The 12,323-nt window shown below is 36.5% G+C and overlaps 1 protein-coding gene across 1 annotated transcript in view; it reads right to left on the bottom strand.

Moving 5' to 3' along the window:
• CSN1b (COP9 signalosome subunit 1b) overlaps nucleotides 1-12,323 on the bottom strand; it is a 21,655-nt gene extending 9,332 nt beyond the window's left edge. Inside the window, exons 1-6 of the mRNA XM_027370560.2 lie at nucleotides 12,193-12,323; nucleotides 7,078-7,167; nucleotides 5,401-5,582; nucleotides 4,161-4,326; nucleotides 3,025-3,186; nucleotides 806-889 (exon numbers count right to left, since the gene is read on the bottom strand). Coding sequence (XP_027226361.1) covers nucleotides 806-889; nucleotides 3,025-3,186; nucleotides 4,161-4,326; nucleotides 5,401-5,582; nucleotides 7,078-7,167; nucleotides 12,193-12,225 — 717 coding nt within the window. The 5' untranslated portion in view covers nucleotides 12,226-12,323. The remainder of the gene's footprint in view (nucleotides 1-805; nucleotides 890-3,024; nucleotides 3,187-4,160; nucleotides 4,327-5,400; nucleotides 5,583-7,077; nucleotides 7,168-12,192) is intronic.

Below are 12,323 nucleotides of genomic sequence, written 5' to 3'. Positions count from 1 at the left end.
CATCATGAGAAGCTTAATGAATGGTCGACCTAACTTGATAACGTGATAAACAAGTAGAATGAATGAACATAGTCGCACCTAACACAATTATGTGACCAGGGATACCCTCTCATTTTAACAGAAACTATTCTGTTATTAGCACAGAATATAGCCAGATGCTTTTTGTATAAAATATAATGTTATTTAGAAGTTCATGCAATATATTTAATGGTACTATTTGGCTGCAAAATGCAATGCAAAATGTTTAATCATATCTTATCCTAAACTGTAACGTAGGCCAAAATATAAGTTATAGTCTATGGTAAAATATAAAGGATTAATTTTTAAACAGGCAATATTTACTATAAACTGGAAATTCATAATCTAACCCCAAGCTGCCGGGCATGGCATGTACATACATGCCATTGCCCATTGTGTGTGTTGAATCTAGTAACTGTTTTTACATATAGATGGCTCCATAAGTACTGTCACCAATGAGCCAATTACACGAACTAGCTGTCTCACCTGTTTACCCTTTCCCTTGATTTTCGATAATATTTTCTAATATCTAATACTGCTGTTAGTAATGTCAGTACCAATATAGTGATTATAATGTTTATAACAAAAATAACACTGTCAATATTGATAGCATTAGTAAAAAAAGCATTTTCCCGCTTTGTGAGGTCACAAGATCTACTGATTGACTCCTTTGTGGCTAAGCATTGGCAGAGCCATCTATGTGCAGAAACATTTAGGCAAGTGGAATACACCATTTTCCCATCTACACTGGGTTAACAATACACAGGAATGGAAGAATGTGACTTACCCTAGATTCAGAGGCCTCGGGGGTTGCTTGGGCTTTGCTAACATAGCTCAATACGTGTGACCAGTTGTTTAGGTAAATTGAAACCTGAAAAAGAAAGGATGTTAAATACTAATTTACATCCATGTCTTCAACTCTTTCTATATCAAAATTATATTTGCTGTGAAATGTATACAGCCTGAAAATGTCCATGCCATGCTGCAGCTGTCCCTACTGTGTATGAATGAAATGATAACAAATCAGACTTAAGAGTATTTAGTAAGGCTACTTTTAACCTTTTCAGCAATTCCTTAGAAAAAAAGAAGCTTGGTTTTCATATAAGATTATTAGAATTCTTCTTGAACCACTGATCCCTCCAAGCCAATATTTCAAACAAAGGTGTTAAAACAGTAATCCTATCTAGTCTGTCACAAAGAGCACTGACGGGTTGAGAAAATTGGAATTTCCACCTTACCACTATGATGCTGACAGTGTTGTGATACTTATCTTGTAATGGTATCAAGTTTATGTACAATTAACAAAAGAGTATGAAGTTTGATGTTATCAAATTAACTTGCTGGATCTGGGTTACGCGATTGTCACGTCATGAAAAAATCTGGCAGGAGGCCCAGTGACGGGAGTATACTGTCACGGAAAATTTTGGCTGAGGGCCATTGTGACGGGAACGTGATGTCAAAAAAAATCTTCAGCTTAGTGTTTAGGTAACAGGAAGACTCATCATTTGTGCACAATGCTCTTGGAGGAAGATTACACTTAGTGGCATTTAGGAAGGAATTCTTACATAACATGTATTGGTAAATAAGGATGGAAAATATCATCTGTGAGCCATGGCTGTTAGAGCACTGGCTCCAGGAAGGACACTATCATCATTTCAATACAGCTTATCAAAAGCAAATATAGGCCATGAAACATGCAAATGAAAAAGGGGAAAAAAATATAAAGACTGGTATAACATTGCAAATGGGAGGTAAGGAGTCTTGATATTGCACATGAGTGTTCATGTCACTTTTAGATATATCTAAATGGAATATAAATCATACTTTCTTGTAACAAAGTGTCCATATACCCTCTCTGGTAATAAGAGGGTATATGTGAGTATGTGCCCATAATTACTTTTAACTCTTATGATTTCCATAGTTCATCCTTCCAACTCTGATGTGTTTATCCCTCAAAGTTAACTATCATTTATCCTGTTGGATCCGGTTGCGTCATGGAAATCACAGTACAGAAAATAAGGGCAGTGGGTTATATGAATGGCCAATATCTCTTGCATGCAGTGCATAGTGCGGATGCGGGCACATGAACACTCATGAGCAATGACAAGACTCTGTGCCTTCCCCTTTGCAAAGTTATTTTGTGTAAACTTCAAATGTCCATATCTGTCTTTTCATTTCCTTTATCCAGATGGTAAAAGCTTATTTTCCTTACACAGACTCCATATCATCTTTCTAGGTAGCAAATAATTCAGTGCAGGAAAAAAAAAGGAAAATTTGGTAATCTGTGTCATGTAACTTATTTTTTCATAATCTTTAATTTTCCTTTAATACAACATGCACCACAGCAGCCAGGAATATGATGTGCAGCATGGAAATGCTGCACATTTGATGCTCTTCGTTTACCAATGGGAATTATGCAAATGCCCCTTTTAAGCACCAAATGAGTCTAATCACACTCCAAGAGATTTGTGCACTAGTGGCAAATCTTTCTGGTCACCCTGGCCTTTGTTCATGATGTCAAGATCGCTTCACACGGCCCGCAGCCGTTTTGTCTGATGACAGCATGTTCACATCACATGGCCCTTGGCACAGATTTTTCCATGACGGGACCATATGTCATCTGGCTTGTAGGGGTTGATCTTTATCTTTTCCCCCTTTACTTCTTATTATCATTTATCAAATTCTAAAGTGTTGTTGGGTCTATGTAATCATCAAAAAAAATCACAAAGAGTACACAAAATGGAAATAGGAATGCTAAAGTCTGTACAGCAGAGAAATGGTTGTTGACATTGTGGAAAGCAAATTAGTGATGAAGGGTTAAAAAACAAAAAAGAACAATGTGTTCATTTGTATTAACTCAATCTATCTATTCTAACTCAGCTCTTAGTCCTTTGAAATTTATCAAATAACTATGAACTCCAAACTGACATATTTGCTTTACAAAATTCAGGAAAGAAAAAAGAAAGTCACCCCAAAGCAACATCAATACACTCCTTAAATACCTACCTTAATCACATTAAGACACATATTGATAATGTGTCTGAAGGAAGTGCAGTAATCCCGTGCGCGTGAGTAACACTTGAGGGCATTGGAGAGGTCACCACAATCAAGGTAGTGGTCGCCAAGGTCATCATGACCTCGCCGAATGGATTCCTTGATACTATTAACCTGTGTGGGTGAGAGAGAGAGAGTGAGAGAGGTGAGGTTATTTTAGTCTTGTGTCAAGTTCTTTGTAAATTGGTCTTCAATGAAGGAAAAAGAAAGAAAGGGGAAAAAATACACCTTGCAATGATTCCTTGATATTTTCAACTTTTAAGAAAGAAAAAAGACAAGTTCATATATTCTGAACCAGTCCCAATAAAGCTTCCTTGGAACTTAAAAAGGTACATAGAGATTTTAGGAGATTTGTATAAAAAGGCCTCCCTTCTGTAATGGTATTGTCTACCTGCAACAGAAAATTTGCCAAGTCTAAGGTGCATGTATTTTATTAAATCTTTTAGTTATGAACTTTTTTTCTACATTCTCAGGAAGTCATTCAAAGGAAATTTAATACATTTAATAAGATAAATTCACTTATTTCATCAATTCCTCATAAAAATTCAATACATTTTTCTGAGTACCTAAATAAGGGAGGAGAGGAATGAAAAAATAGTCTGCCCATATGCGAATTTCAACATTTTTACCAATGAAGATTGGAATAGTGACATTACATTCTAAAAGACTTTAATCGACACGTCAATTCATTTTTTGTGATTTCTGCACAACTTTCTCAAAATAATGCAAAAGCTAAAAAGAATCACATTTTTACCACTTACAAAAATGCAAAATATAGGAAAGCTATTTCTTGAACATACACAACTTACAGTCTTTATCATTCACAGAAACTATGACCTGCACAAGAGCAGAAAGACACTAATCTTTCCAACTCAACATTTTCTGGGAGGGAAAAATTACTAAAAACTTTCCTATAGCATTTTCAGCATCTTGCAAATGATGATGCACTGAGTACATACACAAAAAAAGCTTTTCTGAATGAAAAAGGAAAAAAAAAAATTAAATAAATGAATGGCAACCAACCTACTCAAAATCTCCTTCCTCAACTTCACGCACATCCACACCCTCTCCTGGGAAGACATCCTTACCTTAGAATTCTTTAAATCTGTGTCCAACTTCTCGAGCTTCAGTGCAGCTTTTTTGGCACGAGATTCGACCCACTGCATGTCAAGGGCAGGCAGGTTTGCCACAGAACCCCCTCCTACCTGACCCCCAGCTATATCTGGTAGACTAGCATTCCCTGCATTTGCTCCGCTGGAAAAAAAAAAAAAAAATGGTATAGTGAGTTGCAGAACAGAACATATCCTAAAAGAAAGATATGAGCAAGAATATTCAACTACTTAACTGAAATTAACACCACCATAGAAAATGGCAATATTATTTTCTTTAGCTTTTCTTTATATGCTTGACATTTTGGCTAAATGTTTATATATTCTGACTTACATTCATGGGCAAAATACTAATGTTATGACTCATTTTCATATTATGGAGGCTTCTTCAAATAACATGTTTGAGGTTGGCTATGTATCTGGTATATTGTATCTATTTCTCTGCTTGGGACATAATACAAGCATCTACCACACAAGTATTCTAAATTGCAATGAATTGATTTCAGCGTAAGACTGCAATCTTGACCATTTATGAGATAAACTTTGTCCTTGATGCACCTTAGAGGATCAAAATAGCTATTAACCCATTAACAATGGGTGTCCCACATATGAGACACCCTGAAAAAAAAAAAAAAAAAAAAAAAAAAAAAAAAAAATTGCCGGGCATCCTGCCAGTATTACGCTGTAACAGGGCTTGCACTCCGACTCAGCAGCAGGACGCAGCCAGCGCGCGGGCAGAGTCCAGGCCAGCCCCGCACACCAATTTTGAAGCCGCCCGGAAACTTTTATTTTCGGCTTCAAAATATACCGCCGTTAATGGGTTAAATATATCCTCAAGAACAAGTACTTAACAGACTCTAAGTAGCCAGAGGGCAACACACTGACTCCAGCAGCCTTACACAAGATTTAACAATTTGCTAAAGATCTGGTAACAATAAACTGGGTTTACATTACTTTTCTGTGATACTAGTTCCCATCAAGTCCTCATACTTTCATACTGGTTCATCACCGATTTCTTCAGATAGGGGAAATGATACAGCATGAAGCAAATTTCACAACAAAACTGATGTCTCAGATGTAGAATTTGCTTCAAAATCAAACAAAAACTGATAAAAATGGTCATGGACAGGCCTTTGAAATCAAAATTGGTCCCAGTACAGTAACTCTATTTATTTTACTTAAATATAAGTAATATAAATGATACCAGAAGACCACGTACCTTACTGCCTCCTGCAACTTCCGGTGGAGTTGTGTGTATAGGTTGACATTGTATGTAGTCTGTACATAGTGTATGGCCATACGCAGGGCTTCTACACGAAGTTGAGGACATCGGTCAGCTATAAAGATGAGACGCTGCAGTTTTGCTAAACCCGTGTAGCTGTTGGCATATGTCTCAAGGTCCTGAGAAACATGAGAAAATAATTAGCATATTTCATTTAAGCTTATAAATCAAAGCAAAAAAATCCTTATCATTAAAAACACATATTAAAAAATAAAGAATATACGAGTGCAAGTGTGAGTCTAAGTATAAGTGAGTGAGTGAATGTATGGCCCGCTTGTGCCCATGTGGGTCCTGCGTGAGCGATGGTTGTCGGCCTCCATCTAAATATAACTAGCCTGGTTGCGACCGGCAGTATAAAAGGTCAACATAACCCAAACCAGCCTGGATCGCAACCTGGAGTATAAAAGTTCATCGGCAGGTTGAACTAGGCCTTACTCAGTTACACCCGCTCTCCGAGAGCAACCCAGCCTCCCTGCTAACAGCGCCAACGCCTCTCCAGGCCAAGCTGGCCAAGGATCCACCCAGCACTGACCAGTCTCATATCATGTTTACTTCTACTCATGTGTGCAACTCTTACCAAAAAGAGTAAGCCGTTTTCAGTATATCACTCAGTGAGAGAGTGAGAGAGTGTGAGAGAGAGTGTGTGAGAGAGAGAAAGAGAGAGAGAGAGAGAGAGAGAGAGAGAGAGAGAGAGAGAGAGAGAGAGAGAGAGAGAGAGAGAGAGAGAGAGAGTGAGTGAGTGAGTGAGTGAGTGAGTGAGTGAGTGAGTGAGTGAGTGAGTGAGTGAGTGAGTGAGTGAGTGAGTGAGAGAGTGAGTGAGTGAGTGAGTGAGTGAGTGAGTGAGTGAGTGAGTGAGTGAGTGAGTGAGTGAGTGAGAGAGTGAGAGAGTGAGTGAGTGAGTGAGTGAGTGAGTGAGTGAGTGAGTGAGTGAGTGAGTGAGTGAGAGTGAGAGTGAGTGAGAGTATAAGTGAGAGTGAGAGTATAAGTGAGAGTGAGAGTGAGAGTAAGTGAGAGTGAGAGTAAGTGAGTGTGAGTGTGAGTGTAAGTGAGAGTGAGTGTAAGTGAGAGTGTGAGTGAGAGTGAGAGTGAGAGTGAGAGAGTGAGAGTGAGAGAGTGAGAGTGAGAGAGTGAGTGTGAGTGAGAGAGTGAGAGTGAGAGTGAGAGTGAGAGTGAGAGTGAGAGTGAGAGAGTGAGGGTGAGAGTGAGAGTGTGAGTATGATAGTGTGTGTAAGTATATAAATATATATATATATATATATATATATATATATATATATATATATATATATATATATATATATATGTATATATGTATATAGGTATATAGGTATATAGGTATATAGGTATATAGGTATATAGGTATGTAGGTATGTAGGTATGTAGGTATGTAGGTATGTAGGTATGTAGGTATATAAATGTAAATATATAAATGTAAATATATAAATGTAAATATATATATGTAAATATAAATATAAATATAAATATAAATATAAATATAAATATAAATATAAATACGAATACAAACACAAACAAATATGTCAATCAAAATTTTATGGCATACATTTAAACGAAGAGCGACACATCTTCCAAGAACAAATCTGACTTGTTACTCACCAAGGACGTGCTCTCCACAATAACAGGCTCTTCTTCCGTGTTGTCATTTTCCTCTACGGCCATATCAATTACCATTGGCTCTACATTGTTCTGAAAAAAAAAATTGGCAATCATCAATAATACTTTCATTACAATGGATGTAACCACAGAATATCGTACCAAATTAAAGTTTCTTTTCCAGTTATCATATCCCAAACACCTTTACTTAATATTTTAACACATTTCTACGCATAAAATGGTTGTGTTCGTGTAGGCAAATTCATTAAGCATCAAGCACGGAATGTTACTGAAAGCTCAATTAATCTGAGAGAAACTAAGGTCATATTTAGACATTCAAAGAAAATATCCAAGTATTATAACAATACTAAAGGTAAAACACACTGGTTCAGTACTGTTAATAAAATTCTATATATATGAAGTATTTCTTTGCTGAAGGGTCCCACAATATTCTATGTTCATCCACCACACAACACAGTCCAAACACATCCACATTCCTACAATTTCATTTAATGATAAATTCATATTTTCGTTCTTTCTTAATCCACTAGCAACAGTACATTTTCTAGACGAAAATAATATTTTCCGGGTGGCTTCAAAATCAGTACATGGGAATCTGTCTGCGCACCACACGCCATGGGCAAGAAAATCAGAGTGCAAGCTCAGACCTAGCATCACACCACTAGTAAACATTATTGGGCGGGACACCCGGTAATGTTTAATTTCCAGGTGTCTCATATGTGTAACACCCCTCGTAAGTGGGTTAATCATTACTGACATTTCACAAGGCAAAAATCAAAATTTAGATTCATCAAAAGAATGCTCTTGAGTGATTGCTGCACAGTTATTTCTAGACTGTCTGCAAGGCATCGAAAAGTGATAATCTTGTACATAAGCATACGCATTAAAATACATGTAACATAAATGTATACTATTATTTCTGATATATTTGTCATTAAATGATGTAGAATGAAACATTTAACTTTTCTCATACTACATCCAAGGGTTACTTGAACACTAACACAGGTCAAAGCAGACATTTATCTGCTCAAATACATAAACTCATATGCTCACTAAGTCACCCACCCTTCCATCCATATCCACCTACCTCCTCATCCACCTAATCACACCCACACCTACACTTCCACCCATGCAGATACAGATATATATCAACATCATAAGATTTATTCAGGCTATAAGCTAAAAACAAAATATTTATTCATATCAAGTAAAAATGACATAATCAGGAAAAAAGCTTAATGATCACTTCAAAATATCTAATAACAATAAGTTGACTTAGCAGCCATAGCAAATACATGATACCACAATACCTGTCCACCCGCCCCCTCGTACTGGCATGCACTCTTGGCAACTCTATACATTTGGTAGAAAGTGGTATTATTGCAATTTTTCCTTACATCTAAGCACTTGCTTGCATCTTACTATATGCTAAAAATTTGCAGACTTTTTTCATATTAATGACTTTTATTGGGAACATACTGTGCTACAGGAATATTGAAAATAGTTGAACTGTCTAAAACTTATTCTGGCATAAGTAGTAATTTTCTCACTTATGGCACATGGTATCTGAATACAGCACAGGGGTGACACTATCTTAAAAGTGTTTTAAGCAGGGGAGCCCTTGAGCTAGAACTCTTGCTGATAGGCAAAGAACTGTACCATTCTCTGCTTAAAACGCTTTCCAAGGCAGGCAGGCCCTGTTCAGTGGTGCCAGACATGTGGAAGTGTCTTTCTATAAAGTACAAATCATAACAGTCATTGGAGAACATAGAAATGTCAAAATAACACACAGCATATACATACTCGGGTTTTAAAAGCAATAGACAAGTATTCCCACCAACAATCTCGGAAAGAGATAACTAATGCATAAATCGAGAGTGGAGTTTATTCCATTGGCGGTTGGTAACAGTTTGAGCGCACATTTCAAAACAACTGACAAGCTAGCGCCGCATATAAGATGGCAGAGTAAATCTACCCAAACATCTTAACAAAGCGCAATATTTTCTCCTATATTCATATAAAGTGCCTCTAAAACAATGACACACACTTCCGATTGGCAGCCCTTTAATTCTGACACGTTATCAAAACAAATGAACAACCCTGAATTAAAATATAGGCCTACACATTCCCATATATCCAATTTTATGAGGTTAAATATACCAAATCGAATATAATATCAACAGAAGAATGTTGCTAGAATTTCTCAGACTTTTTTCACTTAAAATATTAATTTCATAAAATAGCAGATATATTCTCAATTTAGAGAGACAAGGAGTTTAACAGTGAGAGGTAAATTGTTTGTCTTATAATGACATTATTTATAAGTAAAACACTTTTTATTCCCATAATCTCCATTATCTCCTTTTGTTTTCAGTTAATTTCAATTCCTTTGAATATAATTTTAGGAAAATTACAGAATCAGATACCGTGAAAAAATTATTTATCTGATAAGATATTAAGCGGAGTTCCTGGCCAACGCCTGCATTCGAAGGATCGTGACCAGTACAGTACGCGACCGACGCTGTTACCATGGTGACGGTACGCCGCTTGACTTAGCAAGCACAAGTCTAGCCATCTACGGAGGTCGCTTGAGAAAGCAAGCGAAATGCTTGAGCAAGAAAAAGGCTTGAGATTTCAGGCAAGAACTTTCCCTACTTAAAATGCTTTTAGTTTCATATAGAAAGTAACGCACCTAAAACACACAAAACAATTATGGCACAAACAATAAAAATAATTTATAAAATAATAGAATAATAACCATCATCTGTATAATTAGATCTTGTAACCGCAGACACATCTAAAAGCTCTGAACAGTATATATAAAGAAATTAGAAAATAGTAATCCAGGACAAAGTCAACTACTGGTAATATGTCTTTCCTGGATATGAAGTATAACAGGGCAAGGGCAGAATAAATTATGAAAGATAATGAATGGAATACATGAAGCTCAGCAGCTAATCATCTGCAGTGGGTGCATTCCTTATTAACCCCCTAAGGAGAGACTGCATTCTCAAACCGCCAACCTGGAAAACATACTCTATGCATATATAGCAGGATGACTCCATCCATACTACTGTATCTTTGAGGATGTTTTCTTCCGGGATGCCATTCTTCCTTGGGGACTTGCTAAGGACACAGGCCTATGCAATAGATGACTAGCTGACAAGATATGCATCTTCATGCATATTAATAAATTTTCTTCATATCTTATCCTGTTGCACTTTGCATCCTCCCCTATCACTGGGGTCCACTTTGTGGGATACAGATGTTTACACACAATACTTCCTATATATACTAATAGTAGAAAGAGTAGAATCCATCAGTAATGAAAAAAAAAGAGAAATGGGTAAATGTTTAGAATATAACTGGATCAAGCAACTAATTTTCACACTTTGTGCTCAAGCAAAGCAGAGGCCAACAACCCTCCCTCATGTATCTTCTGGCAAGGCAGAGATTCCCAGTTTATGATAATGATCATTACTTTAGTTTTTCTTTATCAGTAAAAACTTACCAAAAGACATAGAAAATTCATCTAAAAACAAGAAAATTATCAGAATTAGCAGAAAAATTGCGGGAGACTAATCACACAGGCCATCCAACTCACAAATGGATAATCTTCACTTTAATCTTCAGAAATTAATCACCACTGACCATTATTTGATTTATTACTTAGTGTCAAAAGTTTCTAACACTGTCACACTTAGTAAAGCAGTCACAACGACAATGACAGATATTTCTCTCTTTAACTTATGAAGTAAAAGGATATGGCATAATGGTAACTTTGTTTGACATGTGGTCCTTATGGCATTATCAATATCTCTAATGGCAAATGAGCACCAATAGCTCAACGATAATTTGGCCTTTTATGGTTCAAGTGCCAATCATTTTTAATTCTTACCCGCCATTATAAATCAATCTACAAATATTTTACCATTACTGTTCCTGTCCTATTACAATTATTGTAAAAAATAATAAAAGTCTTTTTAATATATATACACATCTTTTTCTTTTCTATTGGGATACAGGGGAAACTAAATTTTTTTCGTGCACTCCATTGCATTAACATCATTATGTAATGATGATGTTAATGCGATGGTGCCAGGTAATTGTACTGTCTACAGTGATTTTATTTTGTAATTATTGGTTGCACATAGATGGTTCCACAAGTGCTCTGCCCCCAAGGAGGCAATTGGTTCTAATGCTCTTAATATTAATGTCATTATTATTATTGCTGACATTATGATTACCATAATGTTATAAACAATATTAATAGTAATAACAGTTAAAAAAGAATCTCTCCAAGAATCTATGAAAAGAGTAAAAACGTGAGATAAATAGGACTCTCCGTTTGATGATTTGTTAAGGGGTCTTTGACATGAATACTGGGAGTATGATTTTGCTTCAATCATAAATAAGATACTAATATCAAAGGTTGGGAAATTATAACATTTTATTTTCATTTAAAACCTTTCTGTCACAATAGAAACTTTCTCATAGTTTTAATCCTTAAAAACTTTGAAATTTGCAAAAATCCAAACATACGTCACTAGTGGAATGTACAACAATAACCTGAAATTTGCAGTGCATGTGGCATGTTTATATTCTTAGGTAAACAAGCACTGGCCTATCTACTGTCATCTACTGTCTTCTACCAGTGAGTTTTATCCGTAGAGTACAGCACAGCTTTGGTTATCAAGATATCATGTATATTCCCCTATAAATCCTTTTCTTAATCCACCGACCGGCTGCCGGTAAAAGAAACACTCCTTTCAAAAATCCTAAATCCCTCATAAAGAAATACGGATTTCTTCAAGAATCATTTTCTCTTCCCACGTCTATATACCTTCAAAATTAGTTTTCTGAATCCTCTGGAACGATACTGCTCTCATAAATCCCAAATAAGAGAATGAGGGAGCAAAAAAGGCCTAAGAATGAGCCTCAGATCGCGAAAAAACAATTATAAGAAAAACACAGAACCAAAACATTCATCACCATCTCCCTCTCTCCTCCCGATAATCTTTGTTTTTTTCCCTCCAATTTCTCTTCCTCTCACTCTCTCCTCCTCTCTGGACTTTCCTCTTTCCCTCTGCAACTCACCTGCATCTGTCCTCCTTGCAATTGCAGCGGCATTTCGTGTTTTTAGGAAGTTGCAACATCAATTCAACAACAACACATCCCCATGGAACCCGTCTCCGTACTGGCCTCCGTCCCGCGCCATTTCCAGGAAT

The sequence above is a fragment of the Penaeus vannamei genome, chromosome 30 (assembly GCF_042767895.1).
Source record: "Penaeus vannamei isolate JL-2024 chromosome 30, ASM4276789v1, whole genome shotgun sequence".
NCBI lineage: Eukaryota > Metazoa > Arthropoda > Malacostraca > Decapoda > Penaeidae > Penaeus > Penaeus vannamei.
This window is presented reverse-complemented; position numbering and strand designations above follow the sequence as displayed.